The sequence below is a fragment of the Ovis aries genome, chromosome 3 (assembly GCF_016772045.2).
Source record: "Ovis aries strain OAR_USU_Benz2616 breed Rambouillet chromosome 3, ARS-UI_Ramb_v3.0, whole genome shotgun sequence".
In the NCBI taxonomy this organism is placed as follows: Eukaryota; Metazoa; Chordata; class Mammalia; order Artiodactyla; family Bovidae; genus Ovis; species Ovis aries.
Window position 1 is genome coordinate 152,663,093 of NC_056056.1, and position 15,653 is coordinate 152,678,745.

General features: G+C 38.9%; 1 protein-coding gene and 1 long non-coding RNA gene across 4 annotated transcripts in view; one reads left to right on the forward strand and one right to left on the reverse strand.

The window, feature by feature from the left end:
- Window positions 1-13,152, reverse strand: part of CAND1 (cullin associated and neddylation dissociated 1) — a 44,147-nt gene extending 30,995 nt beyond the window's left edge. The window contains exons 1-2 of the mRNA XM_004006488.6: window positions 12,767-13,152; window positions 3,539-3,682 (exon numbers count right to left, since the gene is read on the reverse strand). Of these exons, the coding sequence (XP_004006537.1) occupies window positions 3,539-3,682; window positions 12,767-12,834 (212 nt within the window). The 5' untranslated portion in view covers window positions 12,835-13,152. The remainder of the gene's footprint in view (window positions 1-3,538; window positions 3,683-12,766) is intronic.
- Window positions 13,153-13,356: 204 nt separating this feature from the next.
- Window positions 13,357-15,653, forward strand: part of LOC132659450 (uncharacterized) — an 87,604-nt gene continuing 85,307 nt past the window's right edge. For all 3 annotated transcript variants that reach the window (XR_009599938.1, XR_009599940.1, XR_009599939.1), the window contains exon 1: window positions 13,357-13,503. This is a non-coding gene — a long non-coding RNA (uncharacterized LOC132659450). The remainder of the gene's footprint in view (window positions 13,504-15,653) is intronic.

Here is a 15,653-nt window from a genome sequence, read left to right on the forward strand (position 1 = left end):
TCAATTTTAAAAAGTGGGGAAAGTCCACAAAAAAATAAATGGCAATAAACAAACAAAACAGCATTAAACATCAGTAGTCATTCAGAGAAATGGAACTTAAAACTCCACCTATACACCAACTGGAAGAGATAAAGAGCAACATAACCAGGACTTCTGGCAACCCAGCAGTTAGGACTCCATGCTTCCACTGCAGGGGGCACAGGTTTCATCCATGGGAGGGAAACCATCTGCAATGCTGAGAGTCGTAGCCATTACCAACCGTTGATAACGTGGAACAACTGTACTTTCATGTAAAATGGTACAAATCCTTTGGAAAACAATTATCAGTTTCTTAAAAATCTAAAAGTTCAAGCATGCTAAGTCGCTTCAGTCACGTTCGACTCTTTGCAACCCAACGGACTATGGCCTGTCAGGCTCCTATGTCCATGGGATTCTCCAGGCAAGAATACTGGAGTGGGCTGCCACTTCCTCCTCCACGGGATTTTCCCCCATGCAGGGACTGAACCCGCATCTGTTACGTCTCCTGCATTAGCAGGTAGGTTCTTTACCACTAGTGCCACCAAATAGACAACAGCAATTTCATTCTTCCTAAGAAATAAAGACACATGTCCTGAGATTCATACAATAACGTTCCCTCTACCTTTATACACAACAGCCAAACCCTAAAAAGATATCAATGAACTACTAATCAGCAGCAAAAAGTCACAAAACACTAATATATCCAAAATAAAACCAAGTTAAGGTGAACAATGTTGACATCTAGTAAGAAGTTATGAGGTAAGGATACAATTTTATGTTTTCCAAATGGTAATCCAGTGTTTTTTTTACAAGGTTCAACTTTTCTCATGATGCCGCCAACTGCATCGTGTAGTTTCCACCCTATTTCCCACTGCTATTCTATTACTGTGTCACTACCTCACTGCTTTCATCCATTAGATAAACATAATAGTATGTTTCCATATCAAGCAGGGTTAACCAACACATCTCCAAGTCCAGTGATTTTCAGGGCTTTTGTGGTCTATCAAGCAAATATCCTGCCCTTCTTTGCTCTTCATACCAAAATGCCCTTTAAAATCAACTTGTCTAGCTTGTGGGAAAAACTTACTGATTTTTTGAGTTAAGTTAGCATTAAAATAACCCAGAACTAATAACTCTGTTGAGTTATTCTATCCAGGGACCTGAGATGTCTTGCCATTTGTTCACAAGTACATTTTTGCTATTGGTCAAGAGTATTTTAAAGTTTTTCTCCTATAAAAGTTTTTTAAAAGATAAAATTATACACTTACTTTAAACCACACAATATCCTCACCCAAAGTCACCACTGTAACATCTGTTACATTTATTGCTAGGCATTTTGTCTTTCTGTTGCGTAATAAATGGACATTTGCTTCCATATCTTCTGTTTTATTTGCTTATATGAAGGCTGATTTTTGTTCATTAATTTTACAGCACACTCCCTCACTAAATTTTTTATTCTCTTTTCTTGATTGACTTGTTTTTGCCTATGACCTTTTAAATTCTTTTATGTCTTAGTTTTCTCCCCCTTGTCTTACAGTAGCTAATGCCTTCAAAAGAAATCTAATGAAGATAGAGAGACACTCGTGTTCCTGCCTTTAGCGTGAAAGTATCTGGTAATTTACTGGCTTTTGGGTTGAGGTATAAATGTGTTTGTGCACTTTTTAAAAAAGGACCTATGGATTTCTTGTTATGCTTTACTTGAAACAAGTGATGAATTCACTTTAATGATATAAAGCATCTCTGACCTGTTCTTCACCCTGACATCAAATATGATGCCAGTTTTCAGAAAGAATTTCATCCCTCTAATTGTATTAAGCAGTCTAGGTGTTGGATTTTATTTTTTTCTTTTAAATGAAGAACACAAGTTGAGTCTCATCAGTACCTTGACAACTAACAAGATAGTTTTTTCCCCCAATCTATTAATATGATGAAATAAAAGTATTAATAAAGCACATAATATTAAATTGTCCTTATACTCAGGATGAAATTCACTTGGTCATGGTAAACTGCACTTAATATACTACTGATTTTATTTTGAACATTTAAATGAAACTGATGTGTAATCTCCTCTTTTAGTGTTATATTTAGTCAGAATTTGTTATCAGTATTTTGTTTAAAAGGTTTTAATACTTTATGTTCTGAAATAATTCTAGAACTATCTGTACTGGAATTATCTGCTGTTTGAAGTTTCAAAAGAGTATGCAAAGATTTTTGGGCAGGAGTTTCTTTTGGGTGATGAGTTCTTTGATAAATTTTTCAACTTCTTGATAAAGCTACTTAGTAATTTATCTATTAGGACTTTCCCTCCTCCTAGAATCAGTTCTTGAGTTTTATCTCCTAATATATTACTTTTGTTTATATCTTAATTTCTTTCTTATATTACTAAATATATGTCATTTCCCCCCCAACCTGTTAAATTTTAAGTATAAGAGATCACCAAAAGCTCAGGTTTCTAACAAGATTCATACTCAAGTGAATCAAGATCTGTGTATCTCTCAATCTGGGACAAAACCTACTTTTTATTATCATTTTTAAAGGCTAGTAATTGCTCAGCACATATGTTAGACAAAATTTTGTTTGTTAATTAATAAGCATATATCAAAACAAAAGATGAAATAACTACTGAAGTAAAACCAGACCCACTGGCTCTATTCTGCAACTTATTTTTTTTTTGAAGACCCATTTTATTTTAAACTTGCAAATGTTACGAGTTAAAGAAAGCTGTATTACATATCTAGAAAAATCTATGCTGACCAATGATTTCTCACACTTTGCCTGTTTTTACAGATGCGTAAATCCTTAGCCTAAAATAAATTTAAAGCCTTTATAAGAAAATTCAAAAGTAACAATGAGAATGCTATTTAAATCAATACCAAATATTATGTCATACAAAATGAGATTAAATTCTATAATTTAACTTTATAGGAAGCTAAAGGTTGTACTTACCAATAACTTACCATGTAAATTTTTAAGGATCTCTAATATTTGATATGCATAAATTTAAAAGGTGCATTAATACAATTTACCAAGAACTCAAATTCTCTCCCCAGCTGTCAATATCACCTCTAAAAGATACTCTCAATGCACCATTCTCCAAGGTAACGGGAATTCTTTGTAACTATTATATCATCAGTGTTAAGTGACCTATAGTTTTAACTGCTGCTATCCTTTACTAAGTCTTATTATTTTTTACTTCCCTTATCATTGGTTCTTAAACTTCACCCCGCCTTGGAATATACAGTAAGTAGGCCTTTTAACCTAGCTAAAAAAATCTGGCCGAATAAGTAAGAGAACTACTCTTTCTAAAGTTTCGTAAGATATAAATACTATTGTTCTAGCCAATATAGAAACTACATATAAGGATATGTGTCTACGTACCAAGTACAAATGCTAAGTCAAGTTACCCGCAAAGTCTAAAACACTCCACAAAGACACAGAACAAAACTAAGAAAATTTACCAGTTACCATACTGAACTTTTTAAAAGTTGAGGTGGTAGGAAGCAAGTAAAAAACAACTTACCATTTGACAGCTAAATTCTGTACCTCTCCATTTTTATCTTCCAGTAACTTCAAAATCATTTTCACTACCTTTCTTTCACTATCATCATCCAACTTGATGGAATCTTTCTGCAGTTCTGTCATCAAATCATTTGTAGCCATAAACCTAATAAGATTAAAATTTGTCAGTAATTAAAATTTTTAAGCATTAATAAAAATCAGTTTTCAAATCCAATGCTATCACTTGTATCTAAGTCCTGATGTACTCTTTTAAATAAGGTAGCATTGGCTTTATTTTCCTCAGGTTAGCCTTGATTTCAAATTTACTGACAGGACCTTCAATGAACACTCATTCAGTCTAATAAAGGTGACCCTTGAGCAACGTGGGCATTACAGGCTTCAATCCTCCTGATGTACCGCGCCCCCCGCCACAGCCCTCCACATCTCATCAAAAATCCATGTGTAACTTTACAGTCAACATCCACATCTGCACAGTTCTCCACCTGCAGATTCAACCAATCCGGATCATGTAGTATATGTGGTATGCATTTAATGAAAAATTTTCCCATGTTAAGTGGACCCGTGTAGTTCAGGCCCATAGTTCTGGGGTCAACTATAATTGCATCAAGGCTTTTAGGGGAAGAAAAGTGCCTCTTTACTTTTACTTTGCGTGTGACTTGAATTTTATCTAGGAAGTCTTTAACATTAAGAATACCTTCCTGTGTAATGCTGTAGTGTCAGATTGGGCAGCTCATATTACAAACCACTGGGAAAACTACAAAATGCAAACTCTCACCTCCATCCCAACTCCCACCACCAGAATCAAGTGTATTTTCAAAAGGATGTTTTGAAGCAGAAAGCTGTTCCACCAGACATCTAGCCTCCTTTCCTTACGAACCAACTGCCAAAGGACAAAGTTTTAAACTACACACAAGCATAATTCTTATCAAGTCTTGTGAAACTGCTTAAAAAGAAAAGCATATGGTCAAATTGGGATAACAGAGGTAAATTAAGCCTGTGCCTTTTAAAATTAACACAGTTCTCCTAACTGGAAGCCCCTTCCCATTTTACATGATGAAAAAAAAAATGAATTTAAAATCACGTAACAGTCCAGAAAGTTAAAAAGAAAAAATCAACTGAATAGAACCATGCACACACTTCTACACATAAAGCATGAAAAGCATCTTCACCAATTATTTTACTTGGATAAAATCCATTAGACAGGCATATCAGTTAGGAACCCCTAAGGATCTCCAAAATGTTAATCATATGGTTGAAGAGAAAACACAGGGATCATCAATTTGAATTTAAAAAAGCATATCATCCCAATAAAAAGTTATTTTATAGTTCTGAAGAAACTACTGGTACAAAGATGCCTTCCTTTATTTACCATTTATTTATTCACTGCCTGTTATGCTACAAAGGTTGGATTATGAGCAAAGGACCCTCAAAGAACTTATACTTCTAATAAAGAAGTTTATTGATTTCAAAAATCTAGTTAAACATTTTTAAAAGCTGAAATGAGCATCAGCAAAATTAGCAATAGATAATATTTTTAAAAATCAGAAAACTAGACTGCAATAGTAAGAATTACTTTTTAATTGTGACCCTGAAACCAGAAAGTTCCCTCTGTTAATGTGTTAAAAAGTTTGCACTATAAATCTTAAAAAGAAGTTGTTTGACCAGTTTGAAAGCTATCCATGGCAGACTGAGAAGCAAATTTGTAAAATGTCTTTTACACATTTATTGCTTTAGCTATGGCACTAAGGGCTGAAATGATAAACTCAGACCCAGTCCCTCCTCTGAACTTTTCATCTCACATGGCAGACAAACAGGTAAATTGGACAAATCTCACACAAACTTTTAAAAATACTCAAGGGTGTGTGGCAATGACCACACCAAAGAATTGACAGTTTGGATTTCAAAGGTTTGAGAGGGGTTTCCATGGAGAAAACTGGTTTGGGATTTTAAATCTGTGTGCATGGCGGTGGTGCTGGGGAGGAGCATAGCACCCCAGAGTGAGAAGCAATTCAGTGTGTGAGACCCAGGGAAACCTAACGGGAAGATGGAAACACAGGCTGAGGTTAAGATGGGAAAGGTTGTATATACTCATTCACTATGTCCTGAGAACCTTTTATTTGTCAGGTACTATGCTAGGTGCCAGCATACACCTACAAGGGCTAGCAAAAGCAAACACAGGTGCTTCCTGCTACCTAGAAGCTTACATAACAATCTAATTGAGGCATAATAACTTTTTTAAACTACATATATGAGTACTTACATCATATGTAGTTATGAACTGAGATAAATGCTATGAAGGAAAGGAACATGATACAAAGACAATGGGATAACAAAATAACATGAGCTAGACTGGAAAGAAAGTTGTATATCAGAAAAGACTGAGATCCTAAACATGAACAGGAACTGTGTGTGGAGAGTGGGGAGGTTATAACCAAGTAAGCAAGGGCCAAAAGATTAAAGAGATTTGAAGACCTTACTAAGATTCTAGTCTTTATTATAAAAGTGATGGGAAGCTACCAAAAAGCATTTGAGGTAGAGATGAAGAGTAAGTGGAATGATTAGATTAACATTTTCTAAGTATTACTCTAGTTACACTATGGAAAGTAGTTTGAAGAGAATCAACCTTCATTTAGCAGACTGAATGGAGAACAGTAAGGAGAGCTACTGCAGCTGGAATTAGACTTGTGACAGTCAATGGAGATGGAAAAACGGACGTACAGCCAATTCTCATTATTAGCAAAGTAAAATGTGTTGTAACCCCCAAATCAACTCTCCAATGCTTTCATGTCATTTGCAGACTTGTGAAGAACCACGAAACATTTGCAGCACCCAAAGCACACATCCGCACACACTCCCAGCTGACAATGCGCAAGGTGATGGTCTGCCTTATTTCGCCTCTCACACTGTAAACAAGCACCCTCTTCTCAGTCTATCTGGTGCCTTTTTTTTTTTTTTTTTTTGCATGTCTGTGCTTTTTGTTGGTAATTTTGCTGTTTAGAATGACCCCTCCGGGTGCAGTGCTGAAGCGCTATCTACTGTCCCTGATAGCACACAAGAAGGTCATGATGCGTCTTCCAGAAGAAATACATATTAGACAAGTAACTACTGTAAAACAAGAAACAACCCTATTTGAGATTTACAAGATTAAAAATTAACAGGCTTTTGAAATGGATTAGATATGGGGGTAGTAACAGATGAGTTAAGCACAAAGAAATAGGAGGGAAAACACAGGATTTTGGTGTTACAGCGGGTATGCATCCTGTCCAGTCTTAAGGTTACTGAATAACCACCGTCACACATTAGATGGTGCAATCACTCATCTTACATCAGAGGGAGAGAGAATTAACAAGCCTAGTTCCACTACAGACTACACTGAATGGCCACTCCTCTGATCCTAATCAACAAAATCCCAGCAAAAGTGAAGCCGTCAACATCATGAATTACTGCCCTGAAGACCAGTTTCATCTGCTCTTGGCCAAAAAAATGAAGATTTGGGGGGAAGGGAGAGATGCTGAGAAAGGGGGGCCAGTAGCCTCTACAGTCCAGGAACTGGAGTGTAGTTCTGAGGTTCATATCTAAACTCCAATTATAATATCCAAATGAATAATCCAAACAGATCAACAGATATTATCTTACAGTGAAAGGATATTGTTTTCTTATATATAATCACACAGAACATCCATTTCAGGCAACCTCACTTAGCAACACAAAATACCAAACATCCTCCTAACTAAAAGAGTGACTGCAACTTCTGCTTTACAATAGCTGTTCCTCTGCTTTACCATGCCTCCTTATAACATTTATTAAGATGTCAAGTGATCGAATTGCCCCTTTCTGACAACACCCACTCTAAAGCAAACAAACCCCTGCCTCCTTGCTGCTGCTGCTGCTAAATCGCTTCGTAGACGGCCTCCTACCAGGCTCCTCTGTCCCTGGGAGACCTTACCAAAATTATCCAAATAGATACTAACAACCTCTTACTGAGACAAAGGGTAACAAACCCAAACCTGTGGGAGGGACACCTATACATATGAAAATTTCAAGAAGGAAAAAATGGTAAACAGTGTTTACATACGAAATAAAAGAGCAAAGAAATCACCCACTAAGTTACCTGGAGATTGTTATCAATTTGAGGGAGAGTAATTTCAGTCAGCTTAGGTGGGCAACCTCTTAGGAGTTTATCTCATCTATGGGAGGCAATGCAGAAGGCAATGATCAGCTGTGATATTTAGGAAGAAAATTCTAATGGAAGAACTACCAACATACTGCATTAAAAAGAGGCCTGAGATAAGGAGACTAATTTGAGAAATACTCATCAGGGAACTAAAGCAAAGAAGAAACGGTGATATCAACTGGGACATTTGGTGGATGGTAACATTAACAAGACAAAATAAGAAAAAATAAGTTTTAAGGTGGGAGAGGAGGAAGCTGTTAACAAGCAGACGTCTATGGAAGTCCCAGGTGGATTAACCTGCAGGCAGTGTCATCTCATTTACTCAAATATTTTGGTGCTACCATCATTAGAAACTGTGCCAAGGCTCTGCACAAAAAGTTATAAGCTAGACAGTCAGAGACTGCAACTGAACACACTTGGCTTATTCTACCGAACTGAAAGTTACCTGAGAAGTAAACTTACTCATCTTAAATAAATCCAATGCGGAGAGGCAGAAATAATGGTAGAAAGAGATACTCTGTACTGTACTACTGTACAGTGAGTGGTTTTCACAACACTTCTAATACACAAACACAAGTTTACCCTTGCTTCCAACAGAGATTTAAAGGCCACTGGCAAACTGCATCTCCCAATGAACAAATTACCTTTCAAAGATTTCATACACACCCCACCACTATCTCACCTTTTCTCATTACTTCTCTTAGTCATGAATCAACTTGGGACAGTCTTAATATTGTTCATGTAAATAAAACTCATTTTTAGTCAGGTTTCTTCTTCCCAGTTTCCTCAATGAGGTCCCTTTCTCCTCTTTTTCAGTGGTGAGACCTAACTATTGCTGATAATGTGTTAGCAGTACCTGCATCCACACCTCCCTCCAAATCACATTAAGTGAAATCATGTAAATTACTGCCATCAACAGGCAAAGTACTTAGCAAATGCTCAGATATCACCTTCTTAAATCTCTACAAATCTATTTCTTCTGATTAAACCTACTTTTCTTCAAGCACAAGCAGAAGAGCCTCTCCTGTTATAACTGTTGTCATTCAGTTGCTCAGTTGTTTGATCTTTGAGACGCCATGGACTGCAGCATGCCAGGCTTCCCTGTCCTTTACTATTTCCTGGAGTTTGCTCAAACTCATGTCCACTGAGTCAGTGATGCTATCTAACCATCTCATCCTTTGTTGCCGCCTTCTCCTCCTGCCTTCAATCTTCCCATAACACATTATTATAAATGCCCACACAGTACTTTCAGCTGTTACAGGATCTGTAAGGTCCCTTCCAACTCTGAAAGCTGATGATTCCATAACAGGCCTGATATTTTTATTAGCACTTTAAACAGTTTTCAAGGGCAAATGTTTTCCAATAGTCAAAACACATAAATTAATTTGGTGACAAACCATTATCAAGCTGGGAAATTCTAAAATGCAGTGAATTATTTTAAGATCGCATCAAATAATTTGGGTAGATTTCACAATGATTTCTTAAAGAAACTTTCCCAATCCTTATGTTTTTTTCTTAACTCTGGAATTAAAATCCAATTCAACTAAAACAAGTTATCTATTGAGAACTCCCAGGACCAAGGCCCTAAATTAAGTGGAGGATTCAGTTCAATAAGACAAGGTCCCTGCCGTGTCTAACAAGATTAGTTATACTCTCTCCCTGAGTGGTGTTTTGTATAGAGTGCTCTCACACCTGTACTCATTTTCTCTAACTAGAACTTCAAGACCTAGCTCAGATCACACCTTGCAGGTCAATCTCCTTGCTTTCATGTTCTCTGCCACGAAGGCCTGAAAGCTACATATAGCCCTGGGTTCCTTATCTTTTCACAAATGTCTTAACCATTCAACAAGCATGCAGGTAATACTGAAGGCAAGCACTAATCTTCAACTTTTTGGAGTCCCTCTTAGGGAATTTAAAGTGTCTTTTAGCACAAAATATTCCATAAGCCTAACTTAGAACTGAAATTTAAGGTCTTGTTCTTAATGTCCCCTGGTAAAAACCTTGGTGAAGTAGAGTATGGTAGTTGAGAGTTTATGCCCTGAGGGTATCTGGAAATCCTAGATCTGCTGCTGTCAAACTGACCTTGGGCAAGCACTTACTGCCAGATATAAGTTTCCTCAACTGTAAGAGACTGCTTGTATCCACTTTATTAAAGTTGTAAGGATAAGTGTATAAAGTCCACAGTAAATATTAACTATTACGTACAGAGAGATAAAACAATGGTAAAAATTTTGTTTAGCTTTTGATTCCCTGGAATACTTTAATTCAGTTGGTGGTGAAATACATGAAAATAAAAGCAGAATATCATTCGTTACCTCAACCCACTGAATATTCCGGATTAATATTTATAAGCGAAGCATTTGCTTTGTTTGTGCATATTAAAGTTTTCTTCTCTTATCTACATAATCACCAAGCACTAAGCCTTACCATCCCATCTTCAAAGAATACAGAATGCTAAAACATGAAAGAAAAAGGACACTAGGTTTTGGTTTTCTCTCCCAATGAATCTGAGCCTATAATTTAAGTCCTACAACAACAACAAAATAAAGATTCTAAAATTTAGAAGCCTGCATCCATTTATTTGCCCCCTTCACATTAAAAAACTATGTTGTTATTCAGAGACCTGAAAATCTGGGCCTGTAAGGGACCTTTTGTAATCATCCATATTCAAGTTTCTCAAAAGCAAAAATTTAATCTCAAAGTAGCCTGCCCAAGATATCAGATAGTTTACAACAAAGAATCCTACAGGACGAGAACCTGTATTTGTGACTAGTAGTCATATTCTCTTTGGATTCCACCATGAGGAAAATGATTTTTTTTTCCTTTTGGATGTACTGTTTTCTTTTCCCCTTGGCACAAGGTAAAGTAGCCTGCATATGTTAAGATCTTCTATAATGCTAATTAATCTTGTCCTCAAGATCCTTCTAGCATTAGGTATTTTTAAAAATGTGACTACAACTGTGGTATTTCCAGCAAAATAAACAAGTATATAAATTTCTAAAGAGAAATTAGAGAGCAACATTTTAAAATAGAACACATCTATTCAAATACAGAAAAATCTTGTACTTGACCGCAAATGCTGTTTTAATTAATCTCTTACATGTCAGTTATTTAACATACATAGTGCTTTGGTTTCAAAGTCTTGTCTATTACTAAAGGGTGTGAGCGTATTACAGGTCTTAAAAATATAGTTATTAAGAATAGCTTTATGACAAATTACTGAAAGGCACTTACTGTTCCTAGGCATATCTTCTATAATATTCACCAACTATTAGAAAGATATCATTTTTAGGAGATTAAGTAATCCTCCAAGCAATGTTTTGATTTATTCAAGCCCAAACTGGTAGATAACCCTTATCAAGTTCCACACTGAGTATTACTCTTCCACATAATTTGTAAAAAACCCTCAAGCATATATGTATTACTTTCTTTTACAAAAAATGTAAGCAGGCTTTGGTCAATATCACATATGCAGTATTATCACGACTTGATTTCTGTATTTTCAATGGCTTGCACTGAAAGCAAGCAAAGCTCCAAAGGGAAACAACATTCTAATCCTTTAAGGAACAAACAACTTTTATTTCCCCCAATAATTTTTATTTTCACACTAAAACTCACAAACCTAAAAATACCCCAAATAATCGTCTCTTTCCAAAACACTAAAATATTTATTATGAGCAAACTAATTTTAAAAGTTTTGAATGCAATACTTAAAAACTCCCTAGGTAGCAAAACTTTTTGAAAATCATTCTTGGCTTTGAAGCCACAGAACCAAAATGTATTTCATTGGCTCTCTTAATATACCAGCACACCAATTTAACTAGCAACACGATTATTACATTTTTCATGATTCTTTAACAAACAGAAAAGTGTTCCCCCAGGACCTAAGGTTTGGGTGTGTTTTCAGGTTTTAAAACGTTCTGTTCATACAAAAGAAAAAACCCTCCGACCAAAATTCAAATTGAAGACTATTTGTTCTTCCCTTTAAAATACAACCACTAGAAAACAAAACAAGTATCAAAAAACATAAAAACCCGCTTCAGATCGGGAGCTTATTTAATTCGTGATAGAATAGAAGGCGGGAAGCAAGGAATGTAGCAATTACTACTGTGCAAAACAGAAAAGAGGAAAAAACCAAGATAATCTGTGAAAATATAACAATTCTTCAATATGCATGTGACCAAGGTCTGGAACCAACAGCACAAGCCTCCAGGAACAGAACTGTATAACAAACCTTCATATTCACCGCCCCCATATTAGAAAACTCCTTTCAGTAAGATCCATTTGTTCCCTGTACTTTTTTGTTTAAGGTTCAGCAATTCAACTTTCTGGCAGTAATTTTGAATAAAAGGAAATAAGACTGAAACCCTGAGTTCCTGCTTGGGTTTTTACCTGCCAAGGAAAAATGACAAGAGATGCTGGCGGGAAAACTCTAGGAGTCAAGTTTCCACCATCCCAGTTCCCCCTCCACCTTCTTACCACCTTCACTAAAGAGATAATCCAAAGAAAAAGTTTATAACACAACCCCGAAGACTTGGGAGGAAAAGCAAATCGTTCAAGCAGAATGCACCTAGGCCTGCTCACATCTGCGGGAAAGGAGACGCAGCTGGGACCCCGCGTGGGCAGCAGCAGCAGCAGCTCGGGCCCCACGAGCAGGGAGGCCTAGCGCCTCGGGCAGGCCGGCGGGTAGGCCTGGCCTCCACGTCTCCAAGCCTAGAGTGACTCCCTTGCCCACAGCGGTGCGTGATCTCGCCCCTTCACGCTACCTGGGACGCGAAGTCACGTCCTGGGAGGGTAGAGCATGCGGTGGGGGACGCAGAAGGGGCCTATGACCGAGATGGGCAACGGCCTAGAGGAAATAACGGGGGGAGGGGGCTAGAAGGTGGGCGAGGAAAGGGGCCTGCTGGGATCGGGGAGCGGAGGGTGGCCTGGAGGCGTCAGGAAAGCCGAGGAACCAGTTAAGGCCAAAGGGGTGGGGCAAGGCCTGTGTGAGGGCCAGGGCCGCGGATGGGGGACGCCCGCCGAGGCTGACTGAGGGTCGGATTTCGGCCTCACCTGAAGTCCTTGTCGCTGGACGTCATTTTTTCCAGCAAATTGGAGATGTGGTACGAGGCGCTCGCCATGTTGACGGCCTCAATCCCGCCCGCCGGCGTTGCTGGTGCTGCTGCCCGCCGCCGCTGGGGCTCCTCCTCTCGCTCGCGGCAGCTCCCGCTTCCAGGGTCGCAGCGCGACGCAGACGCTGACTAGGGAGGGGCCTCGACAGGCTGCCCCCTCCCCGGCAAGGCGTGGGCCTGTCCCGGGGGAAGCAGAGGCTAAGGGGCCGGCCTAACGACGGCGCTGCTCGCCGGAGAACGGGCTCATGAGCAGCGTGGAGTACAGCAGGGCCTCTCCGAAGAGTTGGACACTTCCACTCCCTCCGCACTCGTTCCCTAGGGCAAGAGGCCAAAACCCGCCTCCTTCGCTCCGGGGGCGGGCACGGTAGACGCGGGACGCTACGGAAAGCTAAGGTCAGGGTTCACGGAGGTCTCCCCACGCACGCTGTGGAGACGCCAGATGAAGGGCAATCCTGTTGGCTGAGGCCCATGTCAATCTACACGTGATCCGCCCTTCAGAGGCCTGCCTACTCCCAAAGGAGCTGATCTCGCGAGATTTAAAAGCGACGGTTAAAGGACCGGGTGGCCAGTAGGATGAGGATGCCTTCATCCGAAAAATCTTGTTTCCTGTACGACAGTAAGAAAAAAAGTTTACGATTTTGAAGGCGCACAAGGCCTGGGAATAAAACTAATTAACAGGTTAGCCTGGGGCACCAACGGAATAATTATTAGAAGGAGCTTTCGTTTGGAATCGGACGCGGGGCCTACATCGCCTTAAACACGATGGTGTAATGTTGCCACGTGAAAACCACAAACCCCATAATTCAGTCGGCATGTTATACTGGGTTAGGGTATGATTGGCTGAAGAAATTTGTAGCTTCCTTATTGGCTCCCGTGTGAGGAGTGAATGCTGGGATTTGTAGTCTGGCAAGGCAGCCGCGCTGGCTAAAACCTTTGGAGCGCGGCGGGCGAGGTTGCTGCTGCAGGTTCGAATTTTCTCGTACAGCTGTTTTTGGTGTTATGGGGTGTATGCAGAGCTAGGCTGCTGCGGTCTGGGCAGGCGCATTGCGGCTGAATTGATGTTCTTGGCAGAGGCCTAGTAGCGACTTCTAACACTAATCCAGGAATGGGATAGTTCCCTCATTCTCAGAAAGCAACCAGTGCTTCTGCTGGGTCTCTCAACGTGCATTGAAGAACCAGACCCCTAAAGCTAGAAGGGCGTAATAAAACCAGCGACCATGACCGATGATTGTATTCGGGGCTTACTCCTTTTGTTTAGAATTACTAAACGGTTACCCTCTGTGTGCAGCATTTGTGGAATTGACAATCCGGCAGCTATTTCATTGTTGCTTAAAACACACAGACAGCAATCGGGTATCAGATACCAAATCACGTGTGAAGGTGGCCAAGTTTTTATCGCCTTCATTCGAATTGAAGCTAGCTAAAAGGCCTTCCTAAGTAAGAAGAGAGAGAAAGCCTAGTTAGGAGACGAGGAAAATTCTGTCTCAATCTGTTATTGCTCCTGTTGGGAGAAAAAAAATTTACTGACTTCTACCGAGTGTTAAATCTCAACATTTCTCTACCGTTCTTTCCTATATCACCAAATGTTAATTTAGTGTCTTAGAAAAGACAGACATAGGCAATAACAAAGTAGATGAAACATTATCTGTTTTCATCATTCACATTTAAATGTCATCTCATTACTTGTTTACCATTTTGTATTCTTTAATACTGCTTTCCTCCGCAGTAGTACCATATCTCTTCCCTCGTTTTACTCAAGTCTGCTATTACTAGGTCCATGAGTACTTAAGCCATAATTCCTTTCTGCTCTAAACAACCTTTTCAGAGTATTTAATATAAACTATACACATACCACACATCACACACAAGCTACTCATTTAACTTGTGTGAACCCCAAGGCCTAAAATCTCAATAATTTAGTGATAATCCCCTTTTTTTTTAGCCTGAATCTAAGAACTCTAATAAGTCTCATAAATCTAATAAGTCATGTATCTGCCTTTTATGTGTATAAATTCTTTCATTTATCAATTTACAACTGAACTATAATATTTGTAGTAAGACAGCTTAAATTTAAATTCTGTTTACTGCTACTTATTAACTGTCTTAGGCAATTCATTTTAAGCTCTCTGAGCCTCTGTTTCTTCAATGGTGACACAATGATGGACAGACTGTTTCTCCATAGGGCTAGTTTAAGGGTCAAATGAGCCATTGTCTTAGTCTGCCAGAATTGCCATAACAAAATTGGGTGACTTAAACAAGAGAAATTTATTTTTGCAACAGTTGTAGAGGCTGTAAGTCCAAGGTCAGGGAGCCAGTAAGGTTGGTTTCTCCTGAGGCCTTGGCTTGTAGACAGCCACCTTCTCACTATGGCCTCACGTAGCCTTTTCTCTATGCACCTACATTCTCCTATCTCTTTGTCATATGGACACGAATCATAGGGCCCCATGTTTTATCCTCATTTAACCTTAATTACCTCTTTAAATGCCCTATCTCCATATACTGTCATACTGGAGGTTAGGGCTTCAACATATGGATTTGAAGAGGAGGGGCAGAATTCAGTCCATAGAAATATCCCATATAAAGTGCTCAGCACATTGTCTGAACATAATAATAGCTAATTTTTTTGCACTTGCAAAGGTCATGCAAAGCATCTTATAAAAGTTGACTATTATTATTATTATATTCTCTGTCTTGTCCCTGTCCCAAACCGTCCTACCTAACCAGTTTAGTTTGCCGAAACTTTGTTTTTGTGGTGCTCCACACCAATTTTATAAGTTCCCTGGGTCTCTGCTACTGAATAAAGTCCAAATGTTTGCAATCAGTGACTT